Raw genomic sequence first — 14789 nt, 5'->3', positions numbered from 1 at the left:
AGCGTTGACTGGTACCATGGTAGATGGAGTTCCCGTTGTCAGAGCAGTCGTCGACGATGAAGTGGATGTCGACGGGACCGTCTTCGTCGATGGTGTCGTCAGCGATCGCAGCGTCAACGGCAATTTGGATGTCGACGATGTCTTATTTATCTTCAGCGTCAATGAGACAGACCTACCCGCCGTCGACGATGGAGTCGTCAACGTGGATAATGAAGGAGACGCGGCAGAAGTTGAAACAGTCGCCGTCGACGAGGTCACACACAATGCCGTAGATGGAGATTCTCATCGTTGAGGCAACCGTCGACAAGGCAGTCGTCGACAGGGTGGAAGACGGTCTTTTGAAGGTGTGGATAACCTCCCGAGGAGAAACCTTCGCTGATAGAGCCTTAGGAGAGACCTCTGAAGTCATTTTATGGACCTTCTTTTGAGGTGGCTGTGACGAAGGGCCTGGAGAAGCCACCCTTGGTCTTTTCTGAGAGGACTGAAGATATGGAAGAGCCCTCACTTTCCTCAGAAGACAGTACTTGTTCTTTGTCTTTAAAGCCTCTGCAGCCAGATTAAGAAGCGTCCCTCACGATCTTTGAGGGTCTCGGAGGAAAAGGTACAACATATCTTACAGTGCTTTGAGGAGTGATCCGGATAAAGGCAGTAGAGACATTCTTTGTGTTGGTCGTCCACATGAAGTCTTTTTTCCACAGGAAGCAAAGACCTAAAAAGGCCTTTCTTTGGAGTATCTGCCATGAGGAACTGGAAAACTTCACCCCGGAGATGGAATTTTGAAGTAAGAAGCACTGGAAATCCAAAAATAAGGAAAGCTGAGCAGAGCTCAGAGGAGACTCCCTTAGCAAGACGCGCGGTAGAAAATCTGAGGGACTAGAGCTCCTTCCAGGAAGGTTCTAGAGGGTGGTGATAGCCGATAAGCTCCTCTCCAAAGTTTGGTCCTTTTTTCAAAAGGACATGGATATGTTACTAAGGTGAGGGCCTTGGCCTATTACTCTATACGTCTAGTGAGACATTACTTTATGTACCAGGGACTCCCATCCCGACGATGGGGAATGATTCAGGCATGTGAATCTATGAAATATACCCTAATACTGGATAAGTACAGTGTGCACAGAGTCCACAATCCCCAGAGGTTTGGCAGAGGTTAAAGTTGGATATATCCTACTCTCTAAAGTGGTAGCTTGGTCGAGCAGTAAGGCAGTATCAGAGGACAGTGTAAAGCATTTGTTGCACACACTCAGTCAGCAAATGGTCTCAAACACAATAACTGAACTCTAGTCCAATGGTTTGTATAAAAAAAATATACGGTTTTATTTTAGAACCAGAATGAGATGCTTTAGTTAAATACTTTGCAATAGGCAATTGACTTTTGCAAATAATAGTTACAGTTTGTTGCAATAGGCAACACAATTTCAAACAATACATTGAGCTCAATGGGAATTTTAAGTTATATGCAATTGATAACTTTCAAGATTACTTTTCGAACTCCAGGACTGGATCCTAGATTCAGTCCGGGACAGTTCTTGGAAACAAGTAAGTAAATTTGGTTAAGTTACTATTGTGATTTTTAAGCAATATTTTGCCATTTTAAAAGTTGACACTTAAAAACTTTCTGATCAAATTACCAATGTTATCCTATGGAAGGAAATACACTTAGTAGGTAAGTGGGGTTATGTTTACTTTTTCTAGGTAAGCGTTGGATCCTAGATCCAGCACTAGTGTACCACCTGTAAGCAGTTTGAGAAACTGAGTTTAAGTTATACAGGCGATTTTTAATGAATATTTATAAGTTTGCAAAATCGACAGAAGAAATTCCATAGAAAAACAGTCAATGGTTCCCTATGGAATAAAATTAAAGTTACGGGTAAAGTATGTTCTCGTTACTTTTGTAATCCAGTGCTGGGCTCCTAGGCTCAGCCCTGGGGCATCTATCTAAAACAGGCAAGTAATTAAGTTTTCACAGTTGGTACCATTTTTAAAGAATATTTGTAGATTGCAAAATCGACACTTCGAAGAAATTTCACAGAAAAACAGTCAATGATTTCCTATGGGAGAAAATTGAGTTAGAGATAAGTACGGTTGTGAGTACTTTGCAGGGTCAGTGCTGGGCACCAAGATCCAGCACTAGTATCTCTCCTAATAGCAGGTGAGTATTTCCGTTTGTTACTCGGTTGATTTTAGGTGAATATTTTAGAAACTCCACACTTAGAAGAAATTTCAGAGAAAACGAGTCAATGTTACCCTATAGAAGAAAAGTGAGTTATCGGCTTTTGGGTAAGTACTCGACTGGCAGAGTTGAGGTTCTGGGCACAGACTCAGGGGTCTCCCAGGGTCAGGTAAGTACAGTTGTTACACCCTCAGCGGCACAGGGGCAGCCGGGTGCAGAGTGAGTTAGGCCCAATGTTATCCTATGGGAGACAGGGGGGCCTTGGTTGCTGGCTGCTGACTAGAAGGCCACGCAGCTGTGGGAGCTAGGATCCTGGTTACTTGCTCAGGGCAAATGGGGGCGTAGGTAGGATTAGAAGTTGCACGGCCAGGGCCACTCGGGCAGCTGGGTGCAGGGTGCTTTTGAGCCTTCGGGCGCTCAATGGATTGCAATGGAAGAGCTCGAACAAAGGCTGCAAGCTCTGGGACGAAGATTCTTCAGGTGAGCCCACCACTTCGAGAGGTAAGTTGGGTAGTTGGAGGATAGGTAGGTAACCAGGAGTCAGGCACAGGGGGCTGCGGGGTGCCGGATGCAGGGGTGCCTTTGGTGTCGGGAAATCTTACCCTCTGTTGATCGCGGTTGGTGGGGTCCCTGGTTCTGAGGCTGCAGGCGTCATCAGGAGCACCGAGGGGAATCCTTGGGTGCCGGATTCGGGGTCACAGTCGCCGGGGGGACGTCCTCTGTGTCTTTATCCATTCCAGCACAGGCCAGGCTTGGCGGGTGCAGAGTGTGAAGGGGTTCGCAGTTCCGGGCTAATGCCAGGGGTTAGATATTTGCTTTGAGCAGAGCCACTGCTCGTGGGAGTCCCAGATGCTCAGAGTCCCAAGGTAGCCTAGTCCTCTGGGGTTTGTGAGGCTGCTGGCCACAGGAGGTGCCGGGACTTAGCAGGAGCAGGTTCGAGGGTCGACAGGCCGGTGTGGCTGGGGCCAAAGCAGTTGGTGTCTTCCTCTTCTTAGCAGCTGCACGGCAGGTCTTCTTTCTTCTTGTTCTTCTTTGCATTTTCGGAATCTGAGGAAGGAAGGTTCAGGGGGCCCCTAAATAACAGATTTAGGGGCATTACAGGTAGGTAAAGGGCAGGGACCAATGGGTCCCTGCCCTGGGGTGGGTACACCCCCTATGCCGCCACTCTCCTGTGGGAGGGGGGCAGTAGCCTAGTCCTGATTGGGCAGGGCTTCCCATCTTCAAGATGGCGAGAGCCCAGAGATGTGCTTTACCTCGCCTCCCCCACCTGAGGGGTGGGGTTGGGAGAGGCTGGCACACCCCCTTTCCTTTCTTGGGGTTTCCGGTCAGTCTTCCCGCCAGAGTGGGGGTCAGAACCGGTAGGGGCCAGTAGCGGAGTACAGCAAGTGGCCTGGGGAAGCTCACAAAGGCAGAATGCCTTTGAAGTTTCACTTGCCCATCCTGGGGGAGGAGACCTAGTACCTCACCCAGGATGTGCATTGTTGCAGGCCCAGGAGATCGGATGGTTCTCTACCCAGGGGTCCAGAAACATGTCTGCTGTGTGGCAGCCAAGGCAGCCCCTCAGACCAGACGTGGATTGTAGGTTAGGTTCAGGGGGCATCTCTAAGATGCCCTCTGTCACGCATTGTACATTAAATCTCACACTGGCATCAGTGCGAGTTTAATGAGCTGGGAAGTTTGATACCAAACTTCCCAGTCTTCAGTGCAGCCATCATGGTGCTGTGGAATTGGTGTTGTTGATCTCCCAGCACCATATACTCTTAAATGGCAGCACTGCACTTAGTGCCCAGGAATGGACCTGGGTACTGTAGGGGCACAGGGCTCATGCCCCTGTGCCCACACCACTAGCATAGGGCACCCAGCTAGAGGGGTGGCTCATGTATGCCAGGGCAGTGTGTGTTGTGGGCTGGGCACACAGGGATGTGTGCCCTGTCGACTTTTGTTCTGCACCCAGATACTTAACCTGCAAAGGCAGTGTGTGTGTGTGTGTGTGTGTGTGTGTGTGTGTGTGTGTGTGTGTGTGTAAGGGTACAGGGCCTCTAAGGGTGGCACAATACGTGCTGCAGCCCTTAGAGGCCTTCTCTGGTCACAGTGCCCTGGGTACCTATGGCACCATTTACCAGGGGCTGACCTGTGGCCAGAGATGCCAATTGGGTTTAGGCTGTAATACAGGTTTAGGGAAGGAACACAGGACCTGGGCACCTGATTGGCAGGAGCCAAGGGCACACTTAGTCAAAGTACATCAGCAATCCAGCAAAAAGTGGGGGCATACCATGCAAGAAAGATGGTACTTTCTCACAGTAGAAGCACAGGAAAGCGCTTTGAGCACAAGGATTACAGGAGATGGTATTTGGCCAGTAAAGGGAGGGCCACATATAGGGGAGGGCTGGAAGATACAAGCACACTCCTGGACGGCCTAAGAGAAAGAAAAATAGTTCCCTAAAAGTGAGCAGTGAAGGACAGAAGCCAGCCAATAAGATGGCAAAGAGGCTATACTCCAGGGGATGGACAAACAATATGGAGAAGCTGGGACAAAGAAAGCCGTTGAATAAGAAGCAAGCACAAGAGTGACAAAGCCAACCATGGTAAGCAAATGGGAGGGTTCTGTAAACCCTTGTAAGATTGTGGTATGCCCACAATAGGTCTTTTGCAACCAGACATTGTGTGCTGTCTGATAGGTTCAACCTAATGATTAAATGTGTGCCTACATTTACATGGCAGGGTCCCCTTGCCATACAATACATGACAAATGGGCAATGGACAAGATTTAAAAAAAACATCAAGTCATGAACTGCCATAGAGTGTATTCAGCAGAGAAGGAACTAGGTAGGCACCAAGTTTATTCGTACCCATTACCTTTTGATCAATCGGTACAGTGCTGGACTCAACAATTACTACCCAATAGACCAATCCAGTGGGACAACTTACTGGGTGAATAGGTTCCACAAAACAGCCTGCAGTTTGTAATAAACAATATATACATTACATGCTTGAATACATGTTACATCTCAGCATTGTGTCACCCATACCAACCCCTTTTTACATGAATCACTGAACATGGACAGGGTATCTAGCCATCATGACCGAAGTAACAAAGGGCATTTGCGAAACATCTAGGTATGCATGTAAAACAAGCACTACTTGATACCTTTTTGCAAGTTGGCAATACTAATCTGATACGATATTGGAACCATCATATTTCTATAAGTCTCACTAGACCTGCACGCCTACTGCTATATGCTTTTGACATAAAGGAAGCTATCCTTGCCTATAGTCATTTTATTTCCAGGGAAAAGACCAACTTAAGGTTCAACAATGGGCGCTTAAAGAATTGGAAGGACCATAAGCTAGTAGTGTGAGAAAGTGCCATCTTTCTTACATGGTATGCCCCCACTTTTTGCTGAATTGCTGAATGTACTTTGACTGAGTGTGCCCTGGACTCCTGCCAATCAGGTGCCCAGGGCCTATGTTCCTTCCCTAAACACACAAAACCCAAATTGGCAAACCCTGGCCACGTGCAGCCCCTGGTAAATGGTACCCTAGGTACCCAGGGCCTTGTGACCAGGGAAAGCCTCTAAGGGTTGCAGCACTCATTGTGCCACCCTTAGAGGCCCTGTACCCCTTCACACACACAATGCCCTTGCAGGCTGGGTGTCTGGGTGCAAGACAAAACAGAATCGACATGGCACACATCCCTGTGTGCCCTGCCCATCACCTACACTGCCATGGCATCCATCAGCCACCCCTCTAGCTGAGTGCCCTATGCCAATGGTGTGGGCGCAGGAGCCCTGTGCCCCTACAGTACCCAGGTCCATTCCTGGGCACTGCAAGTGCAGTGCTGCCATTTAAGAGTACATGGTGCTGAGAGCTCGTCAAACACGAACTCCACAGCACCATAATGGCAACACTGAAGACTGAGAAGTTTGGTATCAAACTTCTCAATACATTAAACCCACACTGATGCCAGTGTGGGATTTAATGTACCAAGCACCGCAGAGGGCATCTTAGAGATGTCCCCTAAAACCTAACCTACAATCCACGTCTGTTCTGAGGCTGCCACACAGCAGACATGTTTGCTGGACCCCTGGGTAGGAGAGCCCCTGCTCTCCTGGGCCCGCAACAATGCACATCCTGGGCGAGGTGCTAAATCTCCTCCCCCAGGATGAGCAGGGGGAAGCTTCAAAGGCATGCCGCCTCTGTGAGCTTCCCCAGGCCACTGCAACCCCCCACTCTGGCGGGAAGCTTGGCCGGAAACCCCAAATAAGGACAGGGGATGTGCCAGCCTGCCAACCCAACCCCTCAGATGGGGGAGGCGAGGTGAAGCACATCTCCGGGCTCTCGCAATCTTGAAGATGGGAAGCCCCACCCTATCAGGACTAGGCTACTGCCCCCCTCCCACAGGAGAGAGGCAGGATAGGGGGTGTACCCACCCCAGGACAGGGACCCATTGGTCCCTGCCCTTCACCTACCTGTAACGCCCCAAAATCTAGTATTTAGGGGCACCCTGAACCTTCCCGCCTCAGATTCCAGATTCCGAAAAATCAAATAACAAGAAGAAAGAAGACCTGCCCTGCAGCTGCTAAGAAGAGGAAGACACAAACTGCTTTGGCCCCAGCCCTACCGGTCTGTTGACCCTCAAACCTGCACCTGCTCCTGCTCCAACCTGGCATCTCTTGTGGCCAGCAACCTCACAAACCCCGGAGGACCTGGCTACCTTTTGAGTCTAAGCCCCTGGGACTCTCATGAGTAGAGGCTCTACTCAAAATCTACTTCTAATCCCTGGCAGCAGCCCGGAACCGCGAACCCAGCACACTCTGCACCAGCCAAGCCTGGCCTGCGCCGTAGTGAAAAAAGACCACGAGGCAGACCCCTCGGCGACTGTGACCCAGGGTCCGGCACCCAAGGACCTCCCTCGACACTCCTGAAGAAGCCTGCAGCCTCAGAACAAGGTGCCCCCCCCAACCGCAATCAACAGAGGGTAAGATTTCCCGACACCAAAAGGCACCCCTGCACCCCGCGGCCCCCTGTGCCCAATCCCGGGGTACCTACCTATCCTCCAACTACCCAACTTACCTCTCGAAGTGGTGGTGGCACCTGAAGAATCCTCGTCCCCGAGCTTGCAGTCTTTTTCTAAACCAGAGATTTCCCATTGAAATCAATTGAGCACCCGAATGCTCAAAAGCACCCTGCACCCAGCCGCCCGAGTGGCCCTGGCAGTGCAACCTCTACACCTAACTACTTCCCCACTTGCCCTGAGTAAGTGACCAGGAGCCCAGCTCCCACAGCCGCATGGCCTGCTAGTCAGCAGCCACCAACCAAGGCCCCCCCCCCTACCTCTCATATATTAACATTGGGCCAAACTCTCTCTGCACCCGGTCGCCCTTGTGCCGCTGGGGGTGAACTAACTGCACCTACCTGACCCTGGGAGACCCCCGAGTCTATGCCCAGAACCTTAACTCTGCCAGTCGCGTACTTACCTTTAAACCGATAACTCAATTTTCTCCATAGGGTAACACTGACTGGCTTTTTCTGAAATTTCTTCTAAGTGTGGGCTTTTCAAAACTTAAAATATTCACCAAAAATCAGCCGAGTAACGAAAACGAAAATACTCACCTGCTCTTAGGTGAGTTCCCAGTGCTGGATCTTGGTGCCCAGCACGGACTCTGAAAACTTCTTACAACTGTACTTACCAGTAACCCAATTTTCTTCCATAGGAAACCACTGACTGTTTTTCTGTGAAATGTCTTTTTAAGTGTCAATTTCTGCAATCTTTAAATATTCTTTAAAAATCGTATAATATCTGAAAACGTAATTACTTACCTGTTTTGGATAAAGGTCGCAGTACTGAGTCTAGGCACCCAGTACTGGATTACAAAAGTAACGAGAACATACTATACCTGCAACTTGAATTTTCTGCCATAGGGAATCATTGACTGTTTTCTATGAAATATTTTCTAAGTGTCAACTATTAAAATAGCAAAATATTGTCTAAAAATCATCACGGTAATTTAATCACTTGATTCCAAGTACTGACCCAGGACTGAATCTAGGATCCAATCCTGGAATTCCAAAAGTAATCCTAAAAGTAATCTGTGGCAAATAACATGAAACTTCCATTGAACTCAATGCATTATTGTGTGTAAAATAGTGTTGCCTATTGCAACCACTTGTAACGGTTTACAAAAGTTAATTGCATATTGCCAAAGTATTTATATAAAACATCTAATTCTGAGAAAGTATATTTTTATTCCAATTGTTGGTTCTAAAAAAAAAAAAAAACAAGCATATTTTTTATATATAAACCATTGGCCTAGAGTTCAGTTATTGAGTGTGTGAGACCATTTGCTGACTGAGTGTGTACAACAAATGCTTTACATGGTCCTCTGATACTGCCTTACTGCTCGACCAAGCTACCACTTTAGAGAGTAAGGTTATATCTAACATTAGCCTCTGCCAAGCCTCTGGGGACTGAGGACTCTGTACACCCTGTACCTATTTGGGAACAGTATATACAGAACCACTTTCTCACAAGTAGTTAGTACTCTTGCTCTAGAAAACTCAGTATGAAATGTATTCTCCTCAAGGAAAGGAGGGGTCTAGGCTGAAAGACCAGAAGAATAATCTGATTCAAGCTACATTTCTCATATCCTGGAATAAAGAATGAAATAGTTCAATAAATTATGGCCCTGCACCTCACCAACTTGTTTTGGAAGACGTGCTAATAAGGCAGACATATTCCAGGTCTACAGATCTGTCAAAGCCAAAGGATCCATTTTGGCTAGGAGAGGACGCCCTGAATGGGAAGGGCAGAACTGACCATATGCCCAGTACTTGTAAATATTGCAGACTGACTAAATGCACAAAATATAGAAATCCTCACAACTAAATAAGACAGCTTTTATCCTGTTGTAAAGCCTACCCCACAGTTACCTTACAAGAAATCCTTGAAACTATTTCTCATTGGCTTTACAAGAATTTCATAACAAAATGGACAGAATTGTACTAGCTAAACCTTACCTAAAAACAGAACAGGTGTTTTAGAGAAAGCTAATGAGAACTGCATGGTACAACCTATGTGACCTTGTGTACTGTAACTGGTGGGCATTTAGAGTAATCCAATGCCTTTGAGCGGGACTTGCGCTATATAAGGAAAAAAGATACCACACACAAAGACAGAGCACGGTGCATATTACTATTAATACATGAAGGAAAATTAAGTTTAAAAAAAAACTGGTATTGGTTTAGGACAGCAGACTTCAAAGTTCACACCATCTGGATCTATATCAGAATAATATTTCTTTCCAAAGTTTAAAGATGCACACCGACTTACTTGTTTAAGGTGATTGCTAGGAATACGTTCTAATCAAGAATCTTTGCAGGAATGGACATTGAAGGAGGAAGATGATGAAACAAGTACAAGAGAAAAAAACCTTTGACTGCAAACTATGCTAATTCAGGTACCTATAAAACATAATCCAAAATGAAACAATCTCATGACCTACAGAGATTCCAAGTCCCTTGAAGCATGTTTTCATGGCTGACCATCACTTTGCACTCAAACTTCAGAGTACATGGTTGAGTCATTTAAGTTTACAGGTTTCAACGATGGCTGGAAGCACCAAGAGTGCTGAGCTATGTAAGCATATAACATTTTCCAAGAAAAGAAGAAAAAACAAGTTCAAATGAAATTGGAGAGGACCAAACACTAGCTCAATGCATTTTACTAACCTATACTGGTTTGATTTATGAACTTTAAAATTTGTTTAAAAAAAAGGACAGCTACCTTTAAATAGGAGGAACCCATTCTTACTTACCAAAATCATTCTCCTGAAGGATATTTATATTTGCCACTTCTTCTCTCATGGTTATCTCTTCAACTCTGCTCTGGTTTAAGCTGAACTGCTGTGCCACATCAATGTCACTAAAATAATAATAAATTAAAAAAAAAAAAAAATATGAAAAATTGGCAATTGAGAGTTGAAATGGATGAGATTTAATACCTAGGGACGAAAGTTCATACTTACCTGTAAAATTCTAAACCCAATTACAAATTTCAGCGAAGGCCTTCCAACAACTTTCTAAATATGACTTAGTAAGCAAGCAAGCAAAGTACTCAACACAAAACACATTTAATGCCTACAAAGTGGCATCCACATAAAAAAAGAAATTGAGAAAACCCAACTGTTTAAGCAGCACAAAACGATCATATGCAGATATCAAAGGCGTTTTAAAAATACCCATGAAGTATAATGGCCTGCATTTTGTTTAATGATATGGGATGAGCAAACCGCTTACAAGAGACAGATTACCTACATAATTACATTGCACTCATTTTCCAAGCTGTGCTTGAGACAGAAGGCTAGTGAGCACCTAACATGCTCACCTTGATCCACAACTCTGCCTCCTCCCCCTTATCACGTAACTAAATTCTGACCCCTGTCTTCGGTTTATTGTCTCCCACACTAATGTCACCCATCATGCTTGGGGTGGCCCCTCATAGGCACAGATCTCTACAGAGGCACAGCGAATAGGCGGCTCCCGGGGAAGGAACTACTGACCTTTAGGTGTGTCTGTCCCACCATCCCTGCTCTCCTTCGCCCTGATGAAGGTGCAGCCCCCGTTGGGGCTTGTTCACCGAAACGCGCATTGGCATTCTGTAACCGCACTCCCGGCTACCATAAACGTGCTCATTGGTGCCTTTTAGCCGCATGGACTGTTCTAAGTCCATTCCTTAAAGTTCAGTTGTTAAACTACTATTTCAACCTGTTATGTGTTTTTACGAATATGTATTAATGTTACATGTCGTTTGATGTTGTTGTCGGATATGTGATAGTATGAATGATTGTCCGTTTGAAGGAGCATTTGTGGGACTGTTTAGTAATTCGCTACATTGAAATTGTATTTGTTGGATATTTTGTTTGATTACTTTCTCTGATTTATTCTGTCTAATTTTTTACAATCTTTATAAAACAAATGATTTTCATATCTAACACAAACACTAATGATGAAATAAAATAAAAAATACTTTTCTTTAAAAATACTCAAATTATTTTAGACTCTGTCTGTTTGTCTCCATTCCATTCTATCTTGGTTCGGTTTGCCTATTGGTTGTGGTCCCTTAGTATCTGGACCCTGATTTAGGGCCTCATTGTGATCAACCCGTGGCAGGTACTCTTTCTTTCCTTTGTAACTTGATGATTCCCCTGGTAGTCCTGCCCGTATCATTTCTCAGGGGTCCCCCTTCTTAGTGGGTGTTTTAAAAACTAGACTGCTGGAATTTTCTTTTCATAAAAATATGGGGTGAGCAGGGGGGGGGGGGGGGGGGGGGGGGCAAGCTCCTACCACAAATGCACATTAGAACAGTCTTTCTGCCCCCTTCACCAGACGGGGCAAAAATCCCACTAGACGCTAGGGAACGTTTTTATTTCAAATACAGAATTGGGCTGACCAGCATAGACATGGCCATGCCACCAACCCAAATGAACAGGCGTGGAATTCCCGTAGCCAGACACCCCGGACATGTTTGGAGTTTAGGACAGCAGGTTTTCACATATTTTTGGTCCTTGGGTAAATAGGTCAGAGCCCCTGCAGCACAAACCCTTTGGCTGCCAGGTTACAGTACCACATTATGATTCAGGGAAGGGCAACGTCTCCAGTTTAGGTAATATTTGTGTCCTTATGTTTGGACTTGTATTTATGCTTTATTAATGCAAAGCCTTTATTGTTCGGGTGAGAGCTATAAGGAAATGTAGGCTCCAACTGCAGTAATGACAATGGTTCCAATATAAAAATGTGTACATACGTTTGCAAACTTTAACAATATGAGGCTACGTATAATCCCAGAATGCTCTGATCAGATGTAAATATTTGCAGAAGCTGTAAAGTAAAATCTATGGTCCTTTGCTTTGAAAATAAAATGTTCACAAAAAATGCAACTAGGAAAAACAAATATGGTTTGCTAGAACACCGTGAAATTGTAGATATAATTTCTTTGAAGCATCAATCAGTAAAATGCGCTGATGAATGCTAGTAAATCACTGCAAGCAGGTTCATTAAGATCATGGGAAACCTGAAAATAAACAAGCACTGGCAAAACCAATAGATCTTACATTGGTGGTCAGCCTTTTTGCATGTCTTGTTTTTACATAGTTTTTGTAAAATGGTATTGTCGCGGAAACTGCTGGGCCTTCACCATTATAACAAACCTTGACAAAACCCCAAAATATTTTTGGTCTCAAAACGCAAACATTGCCAGAGTAATTCCTGGCACTGAACAAAACTAATTTGTATGCAGATATGCTCCTTGTGAAATAGAAGAACGATGTCACTCAGTAAAGCCAGCCGATTCATAATAAAAACATAGGGTCTTGGCTAACAGAGGATCTAGTGGCCGATTTCTCAAGTCACAAAAGTGCACCCATGGTGTATGCCCTAGCTACTCCTTCTGTAGTAGGGGATCTCTGTGTATAGTCAATCATGTGAATAGAATGGCAAGCCCATCCCCAAATAACCCCAGCTGTGGAAGAAACACACCCACTATTGTGCAAATAAATTGCTCAGCAAAGCCTGCCCAACCTGAGCATCCACCCTAGCATCAGTGGCTAGGCTGTAGTGCTCAGTAAATGTATGGACTGACTTCCAAGTGGCAGCCTTACAGAATTCCGAAATAGGTACGTCACGAAGTAAAGCCGCAGCAGCTGATTTACCCCTGGTAAAGTGAGCTTTAGGCTTACTAATCAAAGGCTTATTAGCATTCTGATAACAGCTGAAAGCAGGAAAACAATCCAACAAGAAATAGATTGTTCGGAGATAGCTATACCGGTTGCGTCCTCATAACTACCGTAGAGGAACTCCGGAGCAACAAGGCTCATCTAGGCCCGCCAGAGAGAGCTTGAACAGCACCGTTGGAATCAGGAAAATTGGCAGAAAAGCGTATAGAAAAAAACCGCCTGACCAACCGACGCATAGAGCCTTCCCCAGAGTCCCTGGGTGGCAGAACCTGAAGGCAAGTCGCGGCCTCTGCTGTTTACTGCGATAGAGAACCGATCGACTTTCGTAGTACCCCATCTTTCGAATAGGTCTTGCCCCATTCAGTCGGGCAAGACCCATGTGTGGTGCACGTGAATGAGTCTGCAGAGAGCGTCTGCCTGAGTATACCTGAGAAGGTGAGTTGCCATGCTGGTCAGGTTCCTGGCTAACAGCCAAAACCAGATTGTCTGGGATCCACTCAACACTCGAGATCTGGATACCCCAGCTTGTTGGGGCAGAACACAGTCATTGTATGGACCATCTGGACAAGCATGAAGCAGGTGTGAAACGACGGCTGGAAGGCTTTCAGCGCCACACCGACTGCCCGAAGATCCAGGAAGACAATGTGGTACCCGGACTCTTTCGGGAACCATGTGCCCTGTATCTGAAGATGGCCAGAATGCGCACCCCAGCCATGTAGAGAAGCAACCATCACTATGGTATGCGTGGTCATCTATGTGCTGGAAGGGAATCCCCCGGAGATTTAGTGGAGAACACCACCAGCGGATGAGCCGTAGAGATTTTCGTGACAGCTGAATCCTGTCTTCTCAAACCCCAGCGTCTGGTCCACTGATCCTCCAGACATTCCCGCAGGGGTCCCCTATGGAGGCGTCCATCTGGAGAGAGGAAGACGCATAAAGCCATAAAGCTCAGGAGAGACGATACCATCCCCACCGTGGGGGAGGGCATGATCCTGAGAGCTTGAGACTTCCGAAGGATCGATGAGCATCTCTCCTCCGAAGGGGACACATTTGCTGTGCGTGCGAATAGTGGCACCAAGGTGCTGTAGACAGGGTACAGGAGCAGAGAGACTTCGGGAGGTTGCTGTGGAGTCCCAAACGAAGAGATTGGAAGTCCTATTGAAATGCAGGTGCCATTCCCGAAAGTAGCTGCCTTGATCAACCAGTCGTCCAGACGTACACTCTAATCCTTCTCAGATGCGCAGTCACTACGGTCTCATGTTTGAAAAATGTCCGAGGTGTTGACTTCAGGCCGAAAGGCAGCACGAAGTACTGATAATGGTTGTTGCCCACTGTGAAACGCAGGAACATGCAAAATTGTCCCTACTATGGGTACGTGAAAATATGCGTCCTGCAGATCTATTGCGCATAGCCAGTCTCCCTGATGAAGTCGAGGGTAAATCTGATGCAGGGACAGAAACCAGAATTTATTTTACTTTCGAACCCCTGTGTCGGCTTGTCGCAAGTCGAGAATGGGTCCAAACTCGTTCATGTCTGTCTTGCACAGGAGAAGGAACAGTGAATACAGTCCTGCTCCATCCTGCCCCAGAGAAACCGGTTCTAACGCCCTTTCCTGTAAGAGGGTGTAGGCCTCCCTCTACATCTCGGGTATGTAACGTAATCTAGTTGGAGGGATTGATGGAGGAGAACCTGTAAAACGTATTGAGTATCCACTGTGCACAATATTCAGCACCTAATGGCCTGAATTGTTTTCTGCCACCCTGCCAAATGTTCTCGGACACAGCCCCGCCCCCCCCTAACCGGAGGGGATAACGGACGAGGGGAAGGAAACCCTTCAGGGCTTGCAACCAGCAGGGGCCTTGGTCCCTTGTCCAGGCTGCTGGTTGGAT

General features: G+C 46.4%; 1 protein-coding gene across 1 annotated transcript in view; it reads right to left on the bottom strand.

Annotated features, from left to right (window-relative positions):
• The window catches only part of RAD21 (RAD21 cohesin complex component), a 343159-nt gene that overhangs the window by 99738 nt on the left and 228632 nt on the right, over window positions 1-14789 (bottom strand). Inside the window, exon 5 of the mRNA XM_085605069.1 lies at window positions 9985-10091. Within this exon, the coding sequence (XP_085461195.1) occupies window positions 9985-10091 (107 nt within the window). The remainder of the gene's footprint in view (window positions 1-9984; window positions 10092-14789) is intronic.

The sequence above is a fragment of the Triturus cristatus genome, chromosome 5_1, assembly GCF_964204655.1.
Source record: "Triturus cristatus chromosome 5_1, aTriCri1.1, whole genome shotgun sequence".
Taxonomy (NCBI): domain Eukaryota; kingdom Metazoa; phylum Chordata; class Amphibia; order Caudata; family Salamandridae; genus Triturus; species Triturus cristatus.
This window is presented reverse-complemented; position numbering and strand designations above follow the sequence as displayed.